Source organism: Miniopterus schreibersii (assembly GCF_964146895.1).
Source record: "Miniopterus schreibersii genome assembly, chromosome: 20".
Taxonomy (NCBI): domain Eukaryota; kingdom Metazoa; phylum Chordata; class Mammalia; order Chiroptera; family Miniopteridae; genus Miniopterus; species Miniopterus schreibersii.
In genome coordinates, this window is record NC_138122.1 from 24,033,422 (window position 1) to 24,053,924 (window position 20,503).

At 53.7% G+C, this 20,503-nt stretch overlaps 1 protein-coding gene across 1 annotated transcript; it reads right to left on the reverse strand.

Moving 5' to 3' along the window:
* Positions 1-19,069, reverse strand: OAS3 (2'-5'-oligoadenylate synthetase 3; the record flags this gene model as incomplete). The annotated part of the gene is made up of 16 exons (XM_081123566.1): positions 1-1,631; positions 1,836-1,983; positions 3,120-3,358; positions 3,656-3,831; positions 4,762-5,047; positions 6,546-6,719; positions 7,403-7,547; positions 7,952-8,202; positions 9,004-9,179; positions 10,395-10,677; positions 11,685-12,029; positions 12,422-12,575; positions 13,473-13,708; positions 14,688-14,863; positions 16,515-16,797; positions 18,878-19,069. The coding sequence occupies 16 exons, from the start codon at positions 19,067-19,069 to the stop codon at positions 1,620-1,622; spliced, it is 3,276 nt and encodes a 1,091-aa protein (XP_080979692.1). The 3' UTR covers positions 1-1,619.
* Positions 19,070-20,503: the final 1,434 nt, after the last annotated feature.

A 20,503-nucleotide genomic window follows, 5' to 3' on the forward strand; every position in this document is an offset into this window, starting at 1 on the left:
TACTTTATTTTTTAGAGTATTTTAGGTTCACAGCAAAATTGAACAGAAGGCCCAGAGATTTCCTATGTACTCCCTGCCCCACCTCCCCCCCCCACACACACACAGCCTCCCCCACCAAGGTGGGACATTTGTTACAATCGATGAACCTACATGGACACATCATAATCACCCAGACTCCTTTATGCGTAAGTCCTTCCACATGTATCCCCTAAGAACAAGGCTGTCTCCTCTCTGGGTCCTGGTCCTCCGCTCTGGTACGGACCACACCCTCACCCACCCCACAGATGTTCATGGGAATGCTGTCTCAGACACTGCCCGTGGTGGCCAAATGTTGAAACTAAGTCCAGTGGTGGCCCCAGCCTCCTTCCACCTTTCACTGGTCCAGGGTTTAGATGGAATCCCTTTCTACGTCCAATTCCGGAGCGCTTTCTGTTTTCCGTGCTGGTCCTTGACTAAGAGGGACACTGTTACTGGACGGGAGGTCAGGAGTGCCTCCTGCATGTAGCTGGTGGGTTTGCTCTGAGGGGCAGAGAGAAGCAGGCTTGGAACCGTTGCTGGGGCACTGGCTCACGTTTAGGTCCTGGGGATGTAGGATCCCACTGGGGGCATTGCAGCAGGGCAGGAGAAACGACAGGAATTCGGTAAAAATCCAGGAAGGCAAGTAAGGCATGGCATTAAGATGTGCAAACCGGGGGGAAGAGTGAAACGGGAAAGGTGGACAAGAGGAGGCCTCCGATGAAAAGGCATCCGATGAAGTGTCCAGGGAGAGGGACTAAATGGCATGCATGGCCCCTCTTCCTCTGTGTCTGTGGCAGACAAAAGTAGCCAATCCGGGCATGCTGTCCTTCTAGCAGCTGAGCTCAGAGAGTTTCTCAATAGCCTAGACATGTATGTGCTGCAGGTCTCTGAGCACGTCTTCCTGTGTGCAGGCCAGACGTTGCCAATCAATCACGGCACTCATGCTGCTACTCTCCTCTACGGCATCCACGGCAGACATCACTAATTGATTAGGTCCCTCTTCCCAGCTAGGTATCTACTCCTCAGAATCCTTCAAAACACAGGGGTCCAGGCAGCCAGGACCAACTGAGTATGGTCGACAAATGAGATGGAAACTCTACCATCCCCGGGAAAAGTTCTTAGATTAAGGAACAAGGAGAAGCCACTGGATGTCAGCAAGAGGAAGGGTGTGAGCTGGTGTGGATGCGCAGGAGGAAGTCGGGGAGAGGAGGACACTCTCGGCAGGGGCGGGATGCAACAGAGACTAGAGAGTCATGAGGGGGAAGGAGAAGCTGGAAGCCCAGGCTGGTGCCCACCCATGGAGGCTGGACTCCGGGAGGCAGGGGGTGTTTGAGATGTGTAGTGCCTGTCAGATACAAGGGGGTTTCAATGGGGCTGGGTAAGCAGAGTGGGCTGCTGGGAGGAGCACTCCGAGTGGGAGGCAGGGACATCAGTGGGGGAGGCTGGACTGAGGAGGAGAGTGGATTCACTGAATCTCTCTCTCTCTCTCATACACACACACACACACACACACACACACATCTGGCAGGTGACCTGAGTCTCCCCAGGTGGAGGGCTGGCATCCATCTGTCAATCTGGTTTGACCACTGCTTCTCTGGGTTTCACACAGCAGCCTGGGGAAGGTTAGAGAATGTTGGTTACCCCTAAGCTTCCTGCAGAAGCTGAGACATCATGAACAGACAGACAGGACATGGAGGTGCTGGGGCACATCTGGGCCATGACTGAGTCCTGCCCCTTTGGGAGGAGTTCATGCCCCTTGCCCAACCACAATGCCCCCCAACAAAGGGTGCCCCCTTGCTGTGCCACAGGTCTCTCACCCTCACTGGCCATGGCTGGATGGGGGTGCCATCTCTGTCCGTGCAGCACAGGGCGGAGATGCAGGCTGCAGCTTCCTTGGCCAGCAGGTCCCAGCGGGCATTGTGGCCCAGGTTGCCTGTCGGGTCAGCCGGGTCCAGGATGATGGGCCTGCAATTCCCATCCAAGGTCAGTCTTATTCCTGGCAACATCCAGGTATCCATCTGCGGGACTGCTGGAGCTATTCTCCCCCCTTATCCAACACTTGCAGGGGGCAGAGGCAGGGCCCAGGGACTCCTGCCGGCTCCAGGCACACACTTTAGGGCAGGATGGGAAATAAGTGACACATGGGCCCCTTCGGCCTTATGAATCCAGGGCAGACATTACTAATCAGTCACAGAGCCCAGGCCCTGCTTGCCCCGAGTGTAAAGCAGGCATTGTTAATCAACCGCAGCACCAGTTCCACCCCCTCCCTGCATCCGTGGTCACTAACTGATGAGGCTGCTCTTTTCAGCTGAGCCCATTCACAACCTCAGAGTCTTTTTCAACACACCATTCTAACTACCCACTGACTGGAAATACATCACAAACTTGTGGAAGCATCTCAGTTACCTCTGTAGCATTTCAGAGGTGGGCAAAATCCCAAAGAATGGGACATATGTTACCTAGTGGGTGCACAGGCAGGGTAGCCAGACTTAGCAAATACATATAGAAGATGCCCAGTTAACTCTGAGTTTCAGATAAACAATGAATAAGGTGGGATTTTTTGTGTGTGTGTGGTTTTTAAGCATAAGTATATCCCAATGCTTACATGGGACATTCTTTTTAAAAAATTTTTTAAAAATAGGTTTTTATTGATTTCAGAGAGAGGAAGGGAAAGAGAGAGAGAGATAGAAACATCAATGATGAGAGAGTCATTGATTGGCTGCCTCCTGCACGCCCCCCACTGGGGATCGAGCCCGAAACCCCGCATGTGTCCTGACTGGGAATCAAACCGTGACCTCTTGGTTCATGGGCCGGTGCTCAGCTGCTGAGCCACACCATTGGTCTGCATGGGTCATTCTCATACTAAAAAGCTACTCATTGTTTATCTGAAATTCAAATTTAACCTGGAGCCTTGCATTTTATCTGCAACCTTAGTCACAGGTGACCAGAAAGCTGATGTCCCTCCACTATCAGGACATCACTTCTAGGAAGGAGCTCTAGAAAGCAGATTTCCATGTCTCTGCTCTGTGCCCCCAGGAGGTGGGGAGAGAGAGTGAGCGACCCTGGATCTGAGACTCTGGGACACTGGGGGTAGGCTGAACCTGGGCTTCTGGAGCTGCATCTTCAGGAAGTCTCTGATGGTCTTGTCCTCACAGCTGTAGTTGACAGTCCAGTAGATGCAGAGCTGGCGGTACTGGGTGACCAGCTCCAGGACAGTGCGAAAGCCCTCGGCCATGCTGAACTGGGGGTCCTGCCCCGCCTGCTCCCAGGCGTACACCGTCAGCAGCTCCAGCCCGTGCTGCGGGGGCAGAGAGCCCTTCCCCTTGGGCATCTTGTTGCACTAAGAAATGAGGAGGAAGGTGATGGGTTGGTCCATGCCGGCAATGAAGAGGTTGGGAGGGCCCCTCCCAGAGCCGGTAAACCCGCCCCCAAACTTTTACTGAGCACCTACTATGCCTGATGCCTTGCCTTGCATTATCCCGTCAGCCCTGTTTTACAGGTAAGAAAACTACGGTCCAGCCACTAGGGGAAAATCTCTTTCTGCTCCACAGACCCAGGGTCCCGGCCAGGGCTGGGCCCGCCTCCTCCCAGGGGAGAGCCGGAGGCGGAGGCCAGGGCTGCTGGCGGGTGGCCGAACCTGCTGGTACCAGTGCTTCACCAGGCGGATCAGGCTCTTGAGCTTGGTGGGGCGAGAGACGATGAAGTCCCGCTGCAGCTCCGTGAAGCAGGGGCAATACTCGCCCGCGTTGTTGTAGCTGTGGATGAGGTCCGCGTAGACCTGGGAGCGGGGCCTGGAGCCGGACACCAGCTGGCCTGCACACGGGGAGACAGTCACCCTCGCCTCATTTCCAGGAAAGGACTTCTGAGGCCTCCTAGTGGCCCGGGACCCACTGGGAGGCCACGGCCGTGGCAGGACCCAGGGCTGAGTTCCTGGTGACGATCTGACTCTCTTTTCAGCCCCCTTTCAACCCACCTGCTTCCCCAGCAGAAAGTCCCAGCTCAGAACTAACATGTCTTTAACGACTCTCTCTGACTCTAACAGAGGGGGAGCCCCGGCAGGTGACAGGATTGTATGTGGGGAGGCTTGATGCCACCCTGGTCCCAGGGCACTTGAAAACATTCTGTGACATCCAAGCTCTCGCTCTCTGAAGCGAGGAACTGAACAGATTCAGAGAAATGTCTGGATCAATCTCTCCCGAGCTACTTGTTCTGCAAAATGAGGGGACCAAATGCACTGAGATACGGGGGGAGGGGAGCTCCTCACTGTGCAAACCCTGCGGTCCAGACTCGGAACTGAACGGATACAAAGGGGTTTGCGTCTGTTTTGTGCAGGGATTTCTCCTCTGTGCCTGGAAGTGTGCTGGGCACATAGTAGGTGCACTTAGGGATTGGACTGATCGAATGGGTCTGTGGCAGGTGGGGGAGGTGCACCGAGACCCTTCGATGTACCCGTCCTCATCAGATCAAGACACTGGGGCTCAAGGTAGGGGAGTCCCCTGGTCAAGGCCATCCAGCATGTTGGGGGGATTGACGGAACTAGAACCCAGCTCAGGGCCACTGTTAGCTCCTGTAGCACCTTTGCATGACTTAGAAAAAGGTGTCCTTTTCTTCTCTGCAGGGAAGTTGTGATAAACACACAACTACACAATGCCTGCGATGTGAAGAGGCGCACGGCCTCCACGACCGCCCCCGGCAGCCCTGGCTCTGCCTCTCCCCGTCTCAGGACCATGCCCGGGCTCTCACCTAGGGCATCGAAGGCCGGCAGCACGTCGAAGTCCACGCCCTGGTCCAGCACCGTGTGGGACAGCAGCGAGAAGCTCAGCACGCGGGGGTTCTCCCACTTGGAGATCTCGAACTTCACTTCGAACTGCCGCTCCCGCTTGCATGCCTCCAGCTGGGCTTGGATCTCCGAGATGATCTCGGCCCGCCTGTTCCCTTGATCGGTGAAGCGGTCGAAGCAGCTGAGGAACACCACCAGGTCGGCGTCCGAGCGGCCGCGCAGAGCCGTTCCTTTCGCCAAGGAGCCACCCTGGGAAGGACACGGCAGGTGGCTCGAGCCCCGAAGTACTGCTGGATGTCCTACTGCCAGAGCCTCTGGGCTCTGAGTTAGGAACTTGCTGTGTGACCATGGGCAAGTCACCTAACCTCTCTCAGATCTTTCATGTGGGGTTAACACGTGGCATAGTTGCAAGAAAAAGAAAAGTGCAAGATGTAAATGTTAACCCTTCAACAAAGGCAAAATTTCTCATTGCATCACGTTTGGGGGCTGGGAGGGATTTGAGAGTTTTCTTTTTTCTTTCTTTTCTTTGTTTTAGGCCTGCGGTTGGTTCTCAGGCCTGTCTGCATCAGGAGTGCTTTTAAAAATGATTGATGCCCACCCTGGCTGGTGTGGCTCAGCGGTTAGAGTGTCAGCCCACGTACTGAAGGGTGCCAGGCTCAATTCTGGCCAAGGGCACTTATCTCGGTTGCAGGCTCGATCCCCAGCCCCGGCTGAGGCACATGCGGGAGGCAGCCGATCGATGGGTCTCTCTCACATTGATGTTTCTCTCTCTCTCCCTTCCACTTTCTCTGAAAAGCAATGGAAAAAATATCTTCAGGTGAGGGTTAAAAAAAAAAAAAAGACTTCTCATGGATCCTAAGTGAAGCCACAGTTGAGAATCGGTGAGTCAGGCTGCTGTCCTCAGGTGTTATGGAGGAGATGGAGGAGGAAGGCAAGGATCACAGAGGGGAAGGTATTTGCTGGGGGTCACACAGCAAGTCACCGGGCCTAAGCCTTGTCACTGGCTGACTCTATGCTGACACTCTTTCCAGGGTTGAACTGTGTTGTGTCTCCCTGTGACTCCAATCGTGAACCCAGGTCATATCTGGTGCAGCAGATAATGTGACTTCGTGTCCACCCCCAGCATCCTTTCCACCTTCTGGGATCAGCATTTGGACATCCTTTGGGGGAATCATCCCTCCTCCACCCTCCACCCAGGAGGTCCTCACAGGGCTGACTCTGCCATATAACCCAGGCTTGGCTAGTCAGCACACGATGTCTCCCTGGCCCTAGTGAATGGTTAAAGGATATATCCCCAGGCCAATGAAACTCAATCCCAAGACTTCTTTGAATTTTGAGAAAAAATTCCTTTTTAAAAACTTAGAGACGCCAAGGACCATCAGATGGACAGGGCCCATTCGAGACAGAAGACAGAGCCAAGAGCTAGGAAGGAAAGCTGAGTCCTGATCCTCCTGGAGCCAACTGTGGCTGAAGGCAGGCTATCCCAGGGCCTTCCGTTTCCATCAGCCAACACACTCCTTTCGTTGCTTCTTTTGAGTTGGCTGTCAGGAGCAGCCGACAGAAACTTCTTGGGCGTATGTGGGCCCTCCCTTGGCTACCCACCCTTGACCAAGTTCTGCTTTCTCTCTATGTCTGGCCTTGTGCTGGTTGCTGCAGGGGCCACAGCAGTGGGTCGGGCCTGGTCTGGGCCCGCAGGAGATCACCAGCCTGCAGGAGCCTCTCGGCCCACAGCTCTCTGGGGACTCACCTTGACCACCTTGAGCACTTTGATGGGAGAATTCTGGAAGCAGTTTTCCCTCAGGAACGAGCAGATGGTATCCACAGCCTTGTTCACCTGAGCCAGGAACTGGCGGTTGGGCTGGAGAAATTCACTGATGAACTTGTCCAGGTCCCTGGCTGGGGTCTGGTAGAGGAGTGTGGGCTGTGGAGAGAACACAGGCAGGGCCAGCTCGCGACGGGATTTCCTGTGAACCCGCAGGCCCTGCCCCTTGGTCTCCTGTGATAACAAGACTCCCATTCTCTCCTATGGCTTTTTCTTCTCAACTGGTGGTCAGGTCGCAGCATCAGAGGGACCAGAGTTCAAGTTCTGTTTCTACCAACGCCACACAGCCTCAGTTTCCCCATCTTTAAATGGGGGCAAGAAAGAGGCCCACGCCTCACTGGAGTGTCTTGAGTGTTAAGCACTGGTTATGAGTTTCTGGTGCAAAATAGCAAATGCGATACACTCATATCCTTTGGGGAACTGCAAATGGCTATCGTCGTAAGCGGGGTTCCCTGGAAGCAGAGCTGTGATGGGGATTCTTGTGCATGTGCTTAGCTGGGACAGTGCTTGCAGAAGAAGGGGTCTGAGGGAAGCAGGAGTGGGTGGGGAGGCCCAGCTGGAGGAAGCTTTCTCCCAATCCCAGAGTGGGCCCTGGAGCATGAATTGCATTATAGAGTTGGTCCTGCCTTGCAACAGGGGGGCCCTTTTGTGTGCATGTCACTCAAGCCCTGGCTGGGATGGAACAACCTGTGCCTTGGCTGTAAGCCATCAGCGTCCAACACTCCTAGCAGCTGGGGATGGGGCACCAGCAGCGCCTGCCCCCTCCAGGGCCCAACCCTTACCATCACATCCCAGGGTTGCACAGGCTTCCCTTCTCTACTCATACAGCAGGCCTGTGTCTCCAAGGCTGCCGCTTCCTGGGCCAACAGCTCCCAGCTGCCCTGGCCCACATTCCAGGTGGGGTCGGCAGGGTCCAGGATCAGGGGTCTGGGGGCAGAGTGGGTGGGCAGGTTGGTGGGGAAGGTGAGAATTGGTGAAGGAGCGAGGGGTAGGAGAGATGGGAAAGGGGTGTGGGGCTGGAAAGAGGGGAAAAGAGTGTCAGCACCTCAGGGCTGGTGCAATCTCGCCTAAGCACAGTAGGGTCCCCGCTTGGCCACCTTGGTCTGAAAGCTACTGGGTGGCCCTTTAATTTGAGATGCGGTATTGTATTGTGTTAATAAAATTGGCCCTGGCTTCCTCCGGGGCTCATTGCGTCCTCAGCGAAGAGTCCAGAAGGAAGCAGAGCGAGGATGGGGTTGGGGCACCCAAACCCCACCCTGGACCCCTCCTGGATACAATGACTCCACGGTAAGTGAGGGGAAGATGCAGGAAATGAGGCAGCGGGTCTGCACCTGGGTTTCCGAAGCTGATCAAGAAGGTGCCTTCGGAGAGCTGGGTCCTCAAAGCTGTAGTTGACTGTCCAGAAGACACAGAGATGCTGATGCTGCTGGACAAGCCCCAGGACGGTCCTCAGGCCCTCGGCTGTGTGGAAACCGTCCTTCCCGCAGCCCCGCTCCCAGGCGAAGATGGTCAGGAGCTCCAGGGCATAGGCTGGGGGCAGGGAGGCACAGGCTGGCCAGTCTCCTTTCTTCTGAGAGGCAACCTATGGCACCCAAATCAAAGAATCAGTGGTGTGAGCACCTACTGTGTGCTAAGCATTGACCCTACACATGTGGGGGAGGTGAATGTAAAAAACAAAACCACAGAGAGAACAGAACTCGGGGGTGGCCTGGCTCACCCTTCTCATTTTACAGCTGAATAAACTGAAGTCCAGAGCGGGGTGGGGGGGTGGGGGGGTTAGTGACTTGCCCAAGGTCACACAGTGAGACCAAGAAGCTCAGACTTGGTCTTTGCCTAGAGTCTTTCCTCAAAAGATGTATGGGGCGGTCCTACAGGACAGGTGTCTGCAACATATTCATCTTGGTATTTCAACACCCACCACAACAGTGAGCAATAGTGGGTGCTCAGTAGATGCGGGTTGACTGAGCGCATGCACGCGGGTTGGGAAGCAGAGAAGTGTTTGCTGGGGGAACAGGAGGGTGCTCAGGAGTTAGCATGTCTTGCAAAAAAGACGGTTTGGGAGGAACAACATAAGCAAAGGTTTGGAGGTGAGAAAGGACAGGGAAAGCATCAGCGGTGTGAGCGGAGATGGTTAGTGAGGAGCCGTGAACCCCGGCCACAAGAAATGAGGATTTGGGAACTTGGTGGAGAAAAGAGTCTCTCTTAGCCAGGGGCTTCTGGTCTGGGCAAGAAATGAAGGGTGGAGGAGGCGGTCCTTTTGCTTGGGATGGCCAATAAAAAGCAAAGGAGGGGCACTGTCTGGGTAGGGGATGAGCTGATTGGCTGAGGCAGCTCCCGCCCGGTGACTGTTCCCTGGGAGGAGCACAGGGGTAGGAGGCCTCACCTGGAGGTACCAGTGCTTCACCAGCAGGATCAGGTTCTTCAGCTTGACCGGGCGAGAGTTCACGAAGTTCCTCCGCAGCTCTGAGAAGCAGGCCCTGTGCTCACCCTCCTGGCAGCCGCTGTTCAGAAGGGCGGAGTAGATCTGGGGGTCAGGTTTGGTGCCAGCGCTGAGCTGCCCTGTGGATGTTGGAAAGCTGCTGAGTAGGCGATTCTAATTGAAGACGGCAGCCACTCCCCAGCCTTTACTATTTTAACATGAATTATATAACATTACAATCAATAATACACGATCTAGAGCATAGACTAACAATCAGAACTTCTAGAAATGAAAAATAAAGTCACTGGGATTTTTAAACAATTAAGGTCAGGCAGCCGATTAGACACATTTGAAGAAAGTAAGCAAAAAATAAGTAATATGGATCTCAACACAGACCATTAGCTAGATCAAAAGGAGCTGTACAGAAGCCTGCATTCACCAATGGGAGGCATGCATTCTTTTCCAACCGTAGGAAACTTAGGAAGTGCCAACGAATTCCAAAGAACTGATATTTTGGGGGGTATGTTTTCTGACTACAATTAAAAATAGAAAAAGATAACAGGAAATACAGTCAATAATATTGTAATAACTATGCATGCTGTCAGATGGGTACTAGACGTATCAGGGTGATCACTTCATAAGGTATATAAATGTCTACATTGTACACCTGAAACTAATATAATATTGTATACTATTATATGTCAACTACAAGTGAAAAGTAAATTGGAAAAAAAAGTAGAGAAAAAACTAAATGCCCAAAGCTCACAAATGAACAAAACCCCAAAACATTAATTTGGAAACCCACTTCCAAATATTCATGGATGAAAGAAGAAATTATAAGGTCATAATTGAAAGTACAAAATTCATAATAAAAATTATACACATAAAACATTTGTTAGGCAGCTAACATAGTACTTAGAAGAAAGTGGATAGCCTTAATTGCATTTATTAAGATTGACAATTCCTAAGCTAAGATTTAGCTCAAAAAGTTAGAAAAAATTAACCATAAAGTAAACCCTACAAAATAAGAAGGGAAATTACAACATGTAATTTCTTTAAAAAAAGAAAAAAAAAGAAAATCCCAAGTAGATATAGAGAATTGCTAACACTCGTTAAATCATAATCCGAGTCCATGGGTGTGTGGTGTCTGTAGTTTTCTGTGTGTTTGAAACATTTGATAATGAAAATTTTGTAGAGTTAAAGCACTAGATAGTCGTGAACTGATATGAGGAGGAGTCTGGGTGCCTCCTAGCAGCTGCCAATGGCGCAGCGGGGAGTGAGGGCCACAGAGAGGACGGCAGGCACCCGTGAGATGTTCCCTAGCCCCTCCCAGGCACCGGCCGCGCGTCCCTCACCCACGGCGTCAAAGACAGGCAGCAGGCTGACGTCCATGCAGCTTGTCAGGTCCTGGGACACTAGCTGGAACCGCAAAGCCTCGGGCACGGTCTGCTGCGGAAGCTTCAGGCTCAGGCCGGGGACCTGATCCTGCCACCAAGACTCCAGCTGGGCCCGCATATCACGGAGGATCTCTGCACGCCGGGGCCGCTGGTCCCCGTAGTTCTCGAAGCAGTTGAGGAAGACAGCGAGTTGGGCATCAGAGCCACCCCTGAGGTCTGTGCCCCTGCCCAAGGAGCCCCCCTGCAGAGAAAGAACACCTCAGACTGGTGACTCTGTCTGAGCCCGGGAGTCAGGCTGTGACCCCATCCGCAGCCCTGACGCCACTTGCTCACTGATGCTGGGTCCTGGGGCACCGTGACAGGTGCAGGCTGTGACCCTCGGAAGCCTGGCAGAGTCAGATTATATGTGCCCACATCTGCCTTCCAACCCACGAAGCCTGCGCCACGTCAGACAATATGCAGCAGGTAACGGGGTGGCTGGGGGGAGGGGCGGTCGAAGAGCTTAGCCAAATATCTGCAGCACCTACTGACTGCACATCTGGATCACAGGTTGCAAACTGGGGTCCTGGGGCCAACAGGGGTCTGCAGATGTACTTGGCCTGTTTCAATCAATCGATCAATCCATTCATTTATGCATTCAACAGATATTTATTGAGCAATGGCATATATGGATATGCGAGTGGATAAAATTACTCGATCTCCTGACACTCATATTATACGGGGGGGGGGGGAGGCAGGGACAGTCAGCAAACAATAGCCGCTCTATATGGAGGCCAATAATAAGGGGACTGGGACATGGAACAGTGAAGCCTCCATGAGAAGGGGAATTGGGTCACAGACTTGAAGGAGGGGAGGGAGAGAGCCAAGTGGATGGGGAAGAACATTCTAGAAAGAGAGTGGGGATGTGTGCCTGGTGAGCTCAAGAAGCAGCCAGGGGGCCAGCATGGAGTAAGTGAAGGTCGGAGAGAGACCAGGGCCAGGTCCCACAGGCCTTGAGGCCATTGTCCTCTGAAACCCTGGAGGCTTTTGTGCAGAGAAGGGAAGTGGTCTGATTATGGTGATAGTGATTAGAAAAGCTATCATTAAAAAAAAAGCAGGGGCCTCAAATATATACCTCCAGCCAGCAAACGACCCTCCACCATGTCCACTTCCTCTGCCGACCCTCAGCTGTGTCTCTGTGACTTCTTCCCATGCCCTCTGTGGTCCCCCCAGTAGGGTCCCATTGGTGTCACCGCCTGCCCGACTCACCTTGCTGACTCTCGAGGCCTTGTGAGCACAGTTCTCGCGGAGGCGGCCCAGGATGACATCGATGGCCTTGCTCACCTGCCTCTGGAACTGGGGGCTCGGCTTCAGGTGGTCTTGGATAAAGCGGTCCAGCTCCTTGGAGGGGACCTGAGACAGATCCGAGGCCCTCTCCAGTGTGTAGGGGGCGATGTGGTCCACCACTGAGGGGTGGGGAGCTGGACATGAGGGCTGCTTGTTCCCTGCCAGTGGGTGCCCAGCATCGGGAGTGCTGCTGTCCTTGGGGGTCTTCTGGGCAGGGTCTTGCAGGATGGGGTGGTCCAAACCTGAGGGCCCAGTGCATGGAAGGTCCTGGAAGTTTGTTGAAGGAGCTGTGTTACATATGCAAAGGTTCCTACGTTCCTTCTCTCGCCAGCCCCCTCCCATTGTACAGTCCGGAAGACTGAGGCTCAGAGAGGGCAAGGAAGAGGGAGCCCATGTGACACCTTTGTGTGGATTAGAAAAGGTGCCCTTATGAAGGGGATAAATTATAAAAAGGTGGTCCCCCTGTGGTGGGTGAACACAGCTTGGTAGGCAGACAACTGCACAAAGACGGGTGATTAGATTGTTTTACATGCTTGATGTCCCCACAGTTTCAACTCTGCTCCACACCCCATGGCCCTCAGAGCACAGTAGATGCTCAGAAAACACTGAACACATAAATTAGGTGTAAAACCCAAGGATCCTGGGAGCCCCTCACTCACTGGCACCTCCCAGGGCTGCACAGCGCCCCCTGCCGCCTGCAGAAAACATGGGCTGTCATAGCTGGACTCTGCTGCTTCGGCCAGCAGGTCCCAGCGCCAGACTGCCCCGTTCCCCAGGTCCCACGTGGGGTCAGCTGGGTCCAGGATCACGGGCCTGCAAATGCAGAGGGACAAGAAGATTCTGGTTAGCAAGATGGTCTGGTTAGCCGGGGCTCTAGAGTCGGGCCGACCTGGTTCCAATCTCAACTCTGCTACTTTCCAGCTGTGTGACCGGAGGCAGATGACTAACTTCTCTGAGCCTCGGTTTCCTCATTTTCAAAATGGAGATAACAGCAAGGCCTGATCTGATGGACTGTGTGGAGATTAACTGAGAGCAACAAGCCTGACCTGCACGTTAGAATCACAAGATACCGGGATCCAGCCCCGGTGTCCCTGAGTTACACCCCATGACTTAGCAATTTCATTCCGGGATAGAAGTCTGACACATATGTGTACACCGTGAAATGCAAGCCCGTGTATCTCAGCCCTCTTTGTAATAGCCCCCGAGTGGAAACGACCCAAACAGGATCAGGAGCAGCATGGAAAGCATACTGTGATAAACTCACACAGTGAGAGACTACTCAGCAGTGGAGGCAAAGGAGCCACAGCTATATGCAACAGTGTGGGTGAATCTCAAAGACTTAACTCTGAGAGAGAGAGGCAGGCACAAAAGGCCATGCTGTATTCCATTCATTTATTATTATTATTATTTTCAATCCTCTCCTGAGGACATTTTTTCCATTGTTTTTCAGAGAGAGAGAGAGAGAGAAACATTGTGAGAGAGACTCATTGATTGGCTGCCTCCAGAATGAGCCCCGACTGGGCTGGTGATCAATCCTGCACCCGAGGAATGTGCCCTTGGCTGGAATTGAACCTGGGACCCTTCAGTCCGTGGGCTGACACTCCAACCACCGAGCCAACTGGCCAGGGCAGACGGGGCTTGCTCCATCATTGCTAATGATCTCCCCGTGCCCCAGGCACAGGAGAGCGGGTGACGGGCACTGGGAGGTACCTGGGTCTCTGGCACTGGCGCTGCAAGAACTTCTTTACGGCGGGGTCCTCGAAGCTGTAGTTGATGGTCCAGAAAACACACAGGTGCTGATACTGCTGGATCAGGCCCAGGACGGTCCGGAGGCCTTGGGCCAGGCTGAAGGCATTTTTCCCACAGCCCCGCTCCCAGGCGAAGATGGTCAGCAGCTCCAGGGCGTAGGCTGGGGGCATCTCCTTACTCCCCGCCTGTGGGCACGCCTGTGAGGACGGGGCAGGGGCTCAGAGGGACGAAGCGGAGGGGGAAGCTAGTTCTCTGGAGACTTTTGCTGGATCGCTCAGTCTCCCAGGTGGGCACCTGCAGGCTGGGCCTGGGAACAGATGCTATGGTCCAAGCCTGTTCCCAAAGCAGCCTGGTGCTTCCCATCCGCCCGCACCGCTGGGGCTTCAGCAGGGCAGTTGGCTCATGTTGCGGGGGGGGGGGGGGGGGGGGAGGGAGAGGTATGAGATTCAAGCCTTTAGGAGGGGGCAGCAGAGAGAGGCCAGCGGGGAGGCGGATACTGTTCTTCCCCAAAGTAAAAGCACAGCGAGTCCATAGCTGAGCAAGAATTGGCATCCAGGATCTCCTCACTCCACACCTGCTTTAGGATGAGTGGTCCAACAGAAGGACCAAGCCATGTGCCTTAAACTTTGGGGCAGCCTGTTCCCTCTTGTCCAAATCACAGGCTGGGCACCTCCTCCCTAACACACAAAGGTCTGTCAACACAAAATATTCCAGATAGTTTCAAAGCCCTCAATATGAAAAGAAAGTCTCAAAACCTTTTGGGAGAATAATTTTAGAAAGTTAGAATAGGCAAAGGTTTCTTAAATAAGACACAGAAAGCACACATCACAGAAGAAAAAGATGAACACAACTGATTACATTAAAATACAAACATTTTCTGAGACAAAAGACCTATAAACAAAGTGAAAGTATAAGTCACAGGTGGGGAGAGTGGACTCGCATTGTGTTAACTAAATAAAAAAAATCAGCACCCACAATATATAAAGAGCTCCAAGCAATAAACAACAATAAGGCCGCTAACCCAGTAGAAAATAATGGGAAAGTTATATGAATAGACAGTTCCCAGAAAGAGAAACATGAATGGCTGCTAAACATAAGGAAACAGCCTCACTATCATGGAGGCACGAATTCCAACAGTCCCATGCGCGGAGCGAGGGCCCTCGCTAGTGGCCTCACCTCACGGTACCACTGCTTCACCAGCAGGATCAGGCTCTTCAGCTTGGCCGGCTGGGTGTTCACGAAGCTCCTCCGCAGCTCCGTGAAGCAGGCCGCGTGCTCGCCCCCCTGGCAGCCGCTGCTGAGGAGGGTGGCGTAGACCTGGGGCTCAGGTTTGGCATTGGAACTGAGCTGCCCTGTGGACAGGAAGGCCTGTGAGTGAGGAAGGGGGCTGGAGGCCGGGGATGGAGGGCAGTGTTGGGGCTGAGCTCAGCTTGGGGCGCTGGGAGAGAGTGAGGGGGATTTGGGGAGGGGTACGCCTACATGGGCCCTGGAGAATGAAGAAGAGAGCCCAGAGCTTCTCAGGAGGCAGGGAGGGAATCTGGGGACCAGAAGGGAGGGTCCTTTGTCCCAAATGGCCAGGCAGCCCCCAGCGGTTGGCAGGAGAAGCGCAGCCTCGTTCCCAGCTTAAACAGGACTGACGCTTCCTGCTGAGTCAGACCTATAACCTGGCAATTCTTCCCTCCCCGAGGCTCCCCTCAGGCCATACTAAAATTCCACCTCGCACACCTTTAATTAATCGGTGCCCTGAGAAGAGGCAATGATGCCAGAGAAATATTAGGCAAGAGGTTCTGATTCCTTAGCAGTAATTGCTGATATTTTTTGAGCACTTACGACACGCCAGGAGCTGCGCTGAAAGTTTTACATGAATCTCCTCATTGTAACCCCACTAAAACCCTACACTTCTCCACCTCCTTTTATAGCTGTGGAAACTGAGGCACAAAGGCATTCAGCGCTCTGCCTCAGGCGATGCAGCTGGGGACAGGATCAGAATGCAGAGCCGGCTGACTTGACAGTGTGTGCCCCTGTCTCCTGGGCTTAGCTAAGGAAAGGTAAACACTTCCCATAGCTTCCCAGGTTCCTGACATCACTCACTTGCTGTGTGACTTTGGGCGAGTTACTGTATGTCTCTGTGCCTCAGCATCCCTATTGGCAAAGTAGGAGATAAGACTGTGCAGACCTCACAGATTTGCTTTGAGGAGTTCATGAAATAAAACATGTCGAGTGCTTGGAATAGTTAAGCATTTAATAAGAAGTAGCTAATATGATTAATAACAGGGTGGGTATATAGGTGTGGGAGAGCATGGCTGTCCGCCAGGACTTCATAACCCTGGATAAACTCAAGATAGCTATCTCCCAGAGCATTGTATGAAAATGATAGTAATAATAATAATAGAAAAATAATAATACTAGAAATAAGAATAGCAAGCTCTCATATAGCCCTATCACGTGCCAGGCACTGTTCTAAGTTCATTACACATATTAACGCATACAGTTTTTCCAGAACAAACTACTATTGTCCTATAATTATTGCCTGCATTTTACAGATGCAGACACAGAAGCATATTACTGTATGAAATCAAGCATGGGTATATTACAAAGGAGAGTGCAAAAACCACATTGCTGCTTTTAAGATAAAATAGGAGATTTTGCAGAATTCTGGCCTTGTCCCCAGACCCCCGCTGCTGGGCACATGGCCATCTGCCTTCTCCTCTGGGGCAGCTATGGGAGGGCTGAGCTGCACCGCACTAGGCAGTGGCTGAAGGCAATTCTCCCCAGGTGTCTGAGCAAGGGCCAAGCATCTTAACTCCAGGACCAGAGATCCGGGAGGAACTGGGCCCTCTCGGCCCTTGTCTGGTCCAAACCCATATTGTTTAGTCAAGAAACTGAAGCCCAGAGAGGGTGGCCCAGGTCACACAGCAAGTCGGTGGCAGGACTTGAACTGTTAGCCCTGATTTACTCCTTATGATCTTGCCCCAACCCTGGAATGGGCCAAGCCCCCCTCACCCAGAGCGTCAAAGGTGGGCACCAAGCTAACATCCATCCAGTTTTCAGAGTCGGTGGGTGCCAGTTGGAACTGGAGGACCCCGGGCATGTCCTGTTTAAGAAACTTGAGGCTCAGACCAGGGATAGGGTTCTGCCACCAGGATTCCAGCAGTGCCCTCATCTCCTTGAGGATCTCAGGACGCTTAGCCCGCTGGTCCTCATAGCCCTTGAAGCAGTCGAGGAAGACGGCAAGTTCAGAATCACAGTCATCCCTCAGAGCTGTGCCCCGGCCGAAGGAGCCTCCCTATGAAGGAAGAAAACAAACTTAGAACCCTGCACTCTCCAATTCTCGTGCCCACATGAGCTGCAGGCAACGCGAGTGAGGCAAGTGGGCAGGGTGGGGACTGCCGCCACATAGCTCCTGGCATTCAAAGCCACGCAGGAATGCGGGCCAAGGGCAGCCAGGCCTGAGTTTTCAATGAAAGCAATTTTTATATGTAAATCCATGATTTCTAAATGTTGGCAATTAACTATTTAAAAAAAAAAAAAAGGAAACATTAGGTGAAACGAATTCTAGTTTTCTGAACACATGTTGGCAACCTTTGCCTGGGATCAGTACAGAGCAGTTGCATAATTGGCTGAATTTCTGAGACCTTTCTGACCAGTGTTTCTTTCTGCAAAGCTGCCAGCCCGAGGATTTGGGAAGAAAATGCATTTTATTCGTCTCTGCTCTGTGCCTGGTACTGTCACATGTCTGACACCACAAGAGCCCTGATGTGGTTACATATGGTGACAGATAGAGGGTGAGGCTCCGAGCAGGGAAGTGAGTAACACTACGAGCAGTGACATAAGGTAAGAGGCAAGAAGCGGGATTAGCCGTCTGCGGGCCTCTCCCCGCCCAGCTGGGATCGCTGCCTGCCCCAGCGGGAGCCATTTCATCTCCTGGCACAGGGGCGCAGCGCACAGGAACATCAGGCTGAGCCTTTCTGTCAGGTTTTGCACACAATCATCTCATTTAACCTTCCTAACAAGCCCGGAGGGAGGGACTATGAACGCTCTCGCTTCACAGAAGAGGAACCGAAAGTGCAGGGAGGCTGCCGCTTTCTCCCCATCCCCGAGCCAGGAGAGTCAGCGCCACGACTTGAACCCAGAGAGTCAGGCTCCAAACCCACATTCTCCCCCCACCCCAGTCAATTAATTCGCTTAAAAATAGTTTTATTGCCTGGCCGGTGTGGCTCAGTGCATCGTCCCAGGCACCCAGAGCTCACTTACAGGTTCGAACCCTGATCAGGGCACATGCCCGGGCTGCAGGCTCAATCCCCAGTAGGGGGCGTGCAGGAGGCAGCCAACTGATGTTTCTCTCTCCTCGATGTTTTTCTCTCTCTCCCTCTCCCTCCCTCTCTCTCTAAAATCAATTAAAATCATAGTTTAAAAAATTTAAAAAACTATATTTTTATTATGAGAGTATCCAAACCTGCACAAAAGAGGAGAGGATTTTAAAGAAGTCCTTTGCCATACTTGCTCATGTGTTGGAGCCCTTTTCCCCCTCTTTACGTGATTTTTTTGAAAGAAATTCCAGCCAATGTGTCATTTCACCCACGTACATTTTCATGGGCATCTCTGCAGGGGTGATCCCCGACGGCGAGAGACTGTGCCTCAAGTGACCCGAAGACGGGAAGCTCAATTCAACGGGCCAAGGATGCCAGAGCTTTAGAGCCCTTAAACTCCTGTCCTGCAGAAACCCTCCCGCCCATCTCGAAGGCACAACTCTGCCCCCAGGATCCTAGGCCCCACGTCTCCCCTCCTTTCCTGTCTCTCCAACTAAGATTCAGCCCCGTCTCCCAGTCTGTTTTCATCTCTCCCCCTGATAAACTCCAGGTCCCCCTCTATCCCACCCAGGTTTCCTGGGTCCACTCCAGCACCCCCCCCCCCGGGGGGTAGTTTACCTTCAAGAGATAGTAGCTGACACTTGTCTCCTCCCTGAGTCTGCGGGCGTCAGGTGTCAGGATGACAAAAAGCCACCAGCCCTGAGCGGCACAGACCCAGGAATCAGACTACCTGGCTTTGAACCCTGACTGGACTTCTTACGGGCTTGGGTAGTTACTGCGGCTCCCTGTGCCTCAGTTTCCCCATCTGTCAAGGAGGGTGTAAACGAGTCCCCCCCTAGCAGAGGTGTTGTGAGCAGTAGTCTCTTCTCAGGGCGCTTTGACAGGCCCCGGAGCCTAGTAGGTGAGCCACACAAATGTTAAAGATAATGAATGGAAGGCCTGCGAAAGCCCCTGCCCGGCTCCATCTCCCTGCGCCCAGCGTCCTCTGGGGACCGCACCCCCCCCCCATTTACAAGCGGAGCGCCCTGAGGTGGCCCCTGCCCTCCCAGAGCCCACCTTGGCGATTTTCAGCACCCGCCACGACGGCGGGGCGGCGGCTCCGGGTCCGAGGCTGCTCCCGCGCTCTCTCAGCACGGCTGCCACGGCGCCCAGGGCGCGCCGCGCGGTCCCCACGAACGGGGCGGGCGGCTGCAGGCTGCTGAGCACCAGCCCGTCCAGCGCGCCGGCGGGGGTGCCGCGCACGCCCATGGCCCGCGCGCGCGGCCGGGGGTCTCCGCGCGGTGGCGGCTGCGACGCGCTCGCCCGCCGCTGCGGGGTCCGTCCCGAGGTCCGCGCCACCCGGGTGCCCGCGGCGCCCCGTCCCGGTCGTGCGCCCGGCGTGGGGAGAGGGAAGGATGCCGCTGAGCCGGCCTCCGCCGCGCCTCCCCCGCGCCTCCCCACTTTCCCCCCAGCCTCTCCGGATGCCCCTCCTCTCCGGCTTTCGGTTTCGTTTCTGATCCCGCCGCTCCGCGCCCCCGTTCCCATTTCCGGTTCCCTTCCCGGTCGCGGCTCGCTCTCCCGGGGCCTCCCCTGTCCCAGCAACCCCCCCCCCCAGCTCTGTGATGCACCAAACGCCACGGGACAAGTCGCCGCTCTGTGCACCGAGAGCACAGCGTTGGCACCGAGTCGGGTAACCAGAGCGTGGCAGCGACGCGCGGGATTTCTGGGGTGGGGAGAAAAAAAAAGAAATGGTCAGGAGATTCCCACAGAGAGAGCTTTCCAGCTTGCTCTCCGCTAGAGCCTGCGCCCTGAACACCACCAATAAATAAGGAACAGTTCCAGAGTGTCCTGCACCGCTTTGCAAACGTCATGGCATTTACTACTTCCAATAAGCATGTGCCCCGCTCTTGCCATCGCACCGCTTTGAAGGGGCATCTGGGCATCTCCAGGGTCGCACAGCCGGGAAAGCTGTCAGGCTGGATGCAAACTGGCTCAGCCCCCGAACTCTCCCCGCTCACTCTGTTCTTACAGGGACCAGCTCTTCCGAAATAGCTTATACATTTCATGCAATTCCAATAAAAATTCGATGTTTTAAAATTTCAAACACATCATTCTGAAGTGTCTAAGAATTAAGATTTTTTTTTTTTTTTTTAAAAGAGGAGAAATGAGAAAGGAAAGTGAGTTTAGAGTGGCACCTTTCACACAGCCTCACGCCTGAAAGCATTACAAAGCCACGGGACTCGAATGCCGGTGGACTGGTGCGGAACTGGGCAGCTGTGTGCCGCAGAGTGGACGCCCGGGGTAGCCCATGGCCGTTTCTGTGTTCACGCCCTGGACTCGCCTTTCAGCTGCTTCCCTGTTGTTCCTCCACCCAGCTGAGCAATCTGCACCCTTGAGCTCTTTCTCTGGACTGGCGGGTGCCAGAGTCCACCCCTCCTCCCTGTCTCACTCAGAAACTCATTAGGCCTCTGCCCCACCACTCAAGGATCCAGCATTTATTCTGCTTCTGAGTAAACCTCAAGTAACAACCTGGACAAGAGCTTCCTGAAGTGTGCGGTGCCTGAAAGGAGATGATAGGTGGGGGTCAGAGGGTGAGAATTTCAGAGGCCAGAGGGAGTGATGGTAGGCTACCAGTGTGTACAGTTTATATTTTGAGTGGTGAGTGCCACGTCACTGGGGGTGTTCAAGTATAGGAGGAAGGCC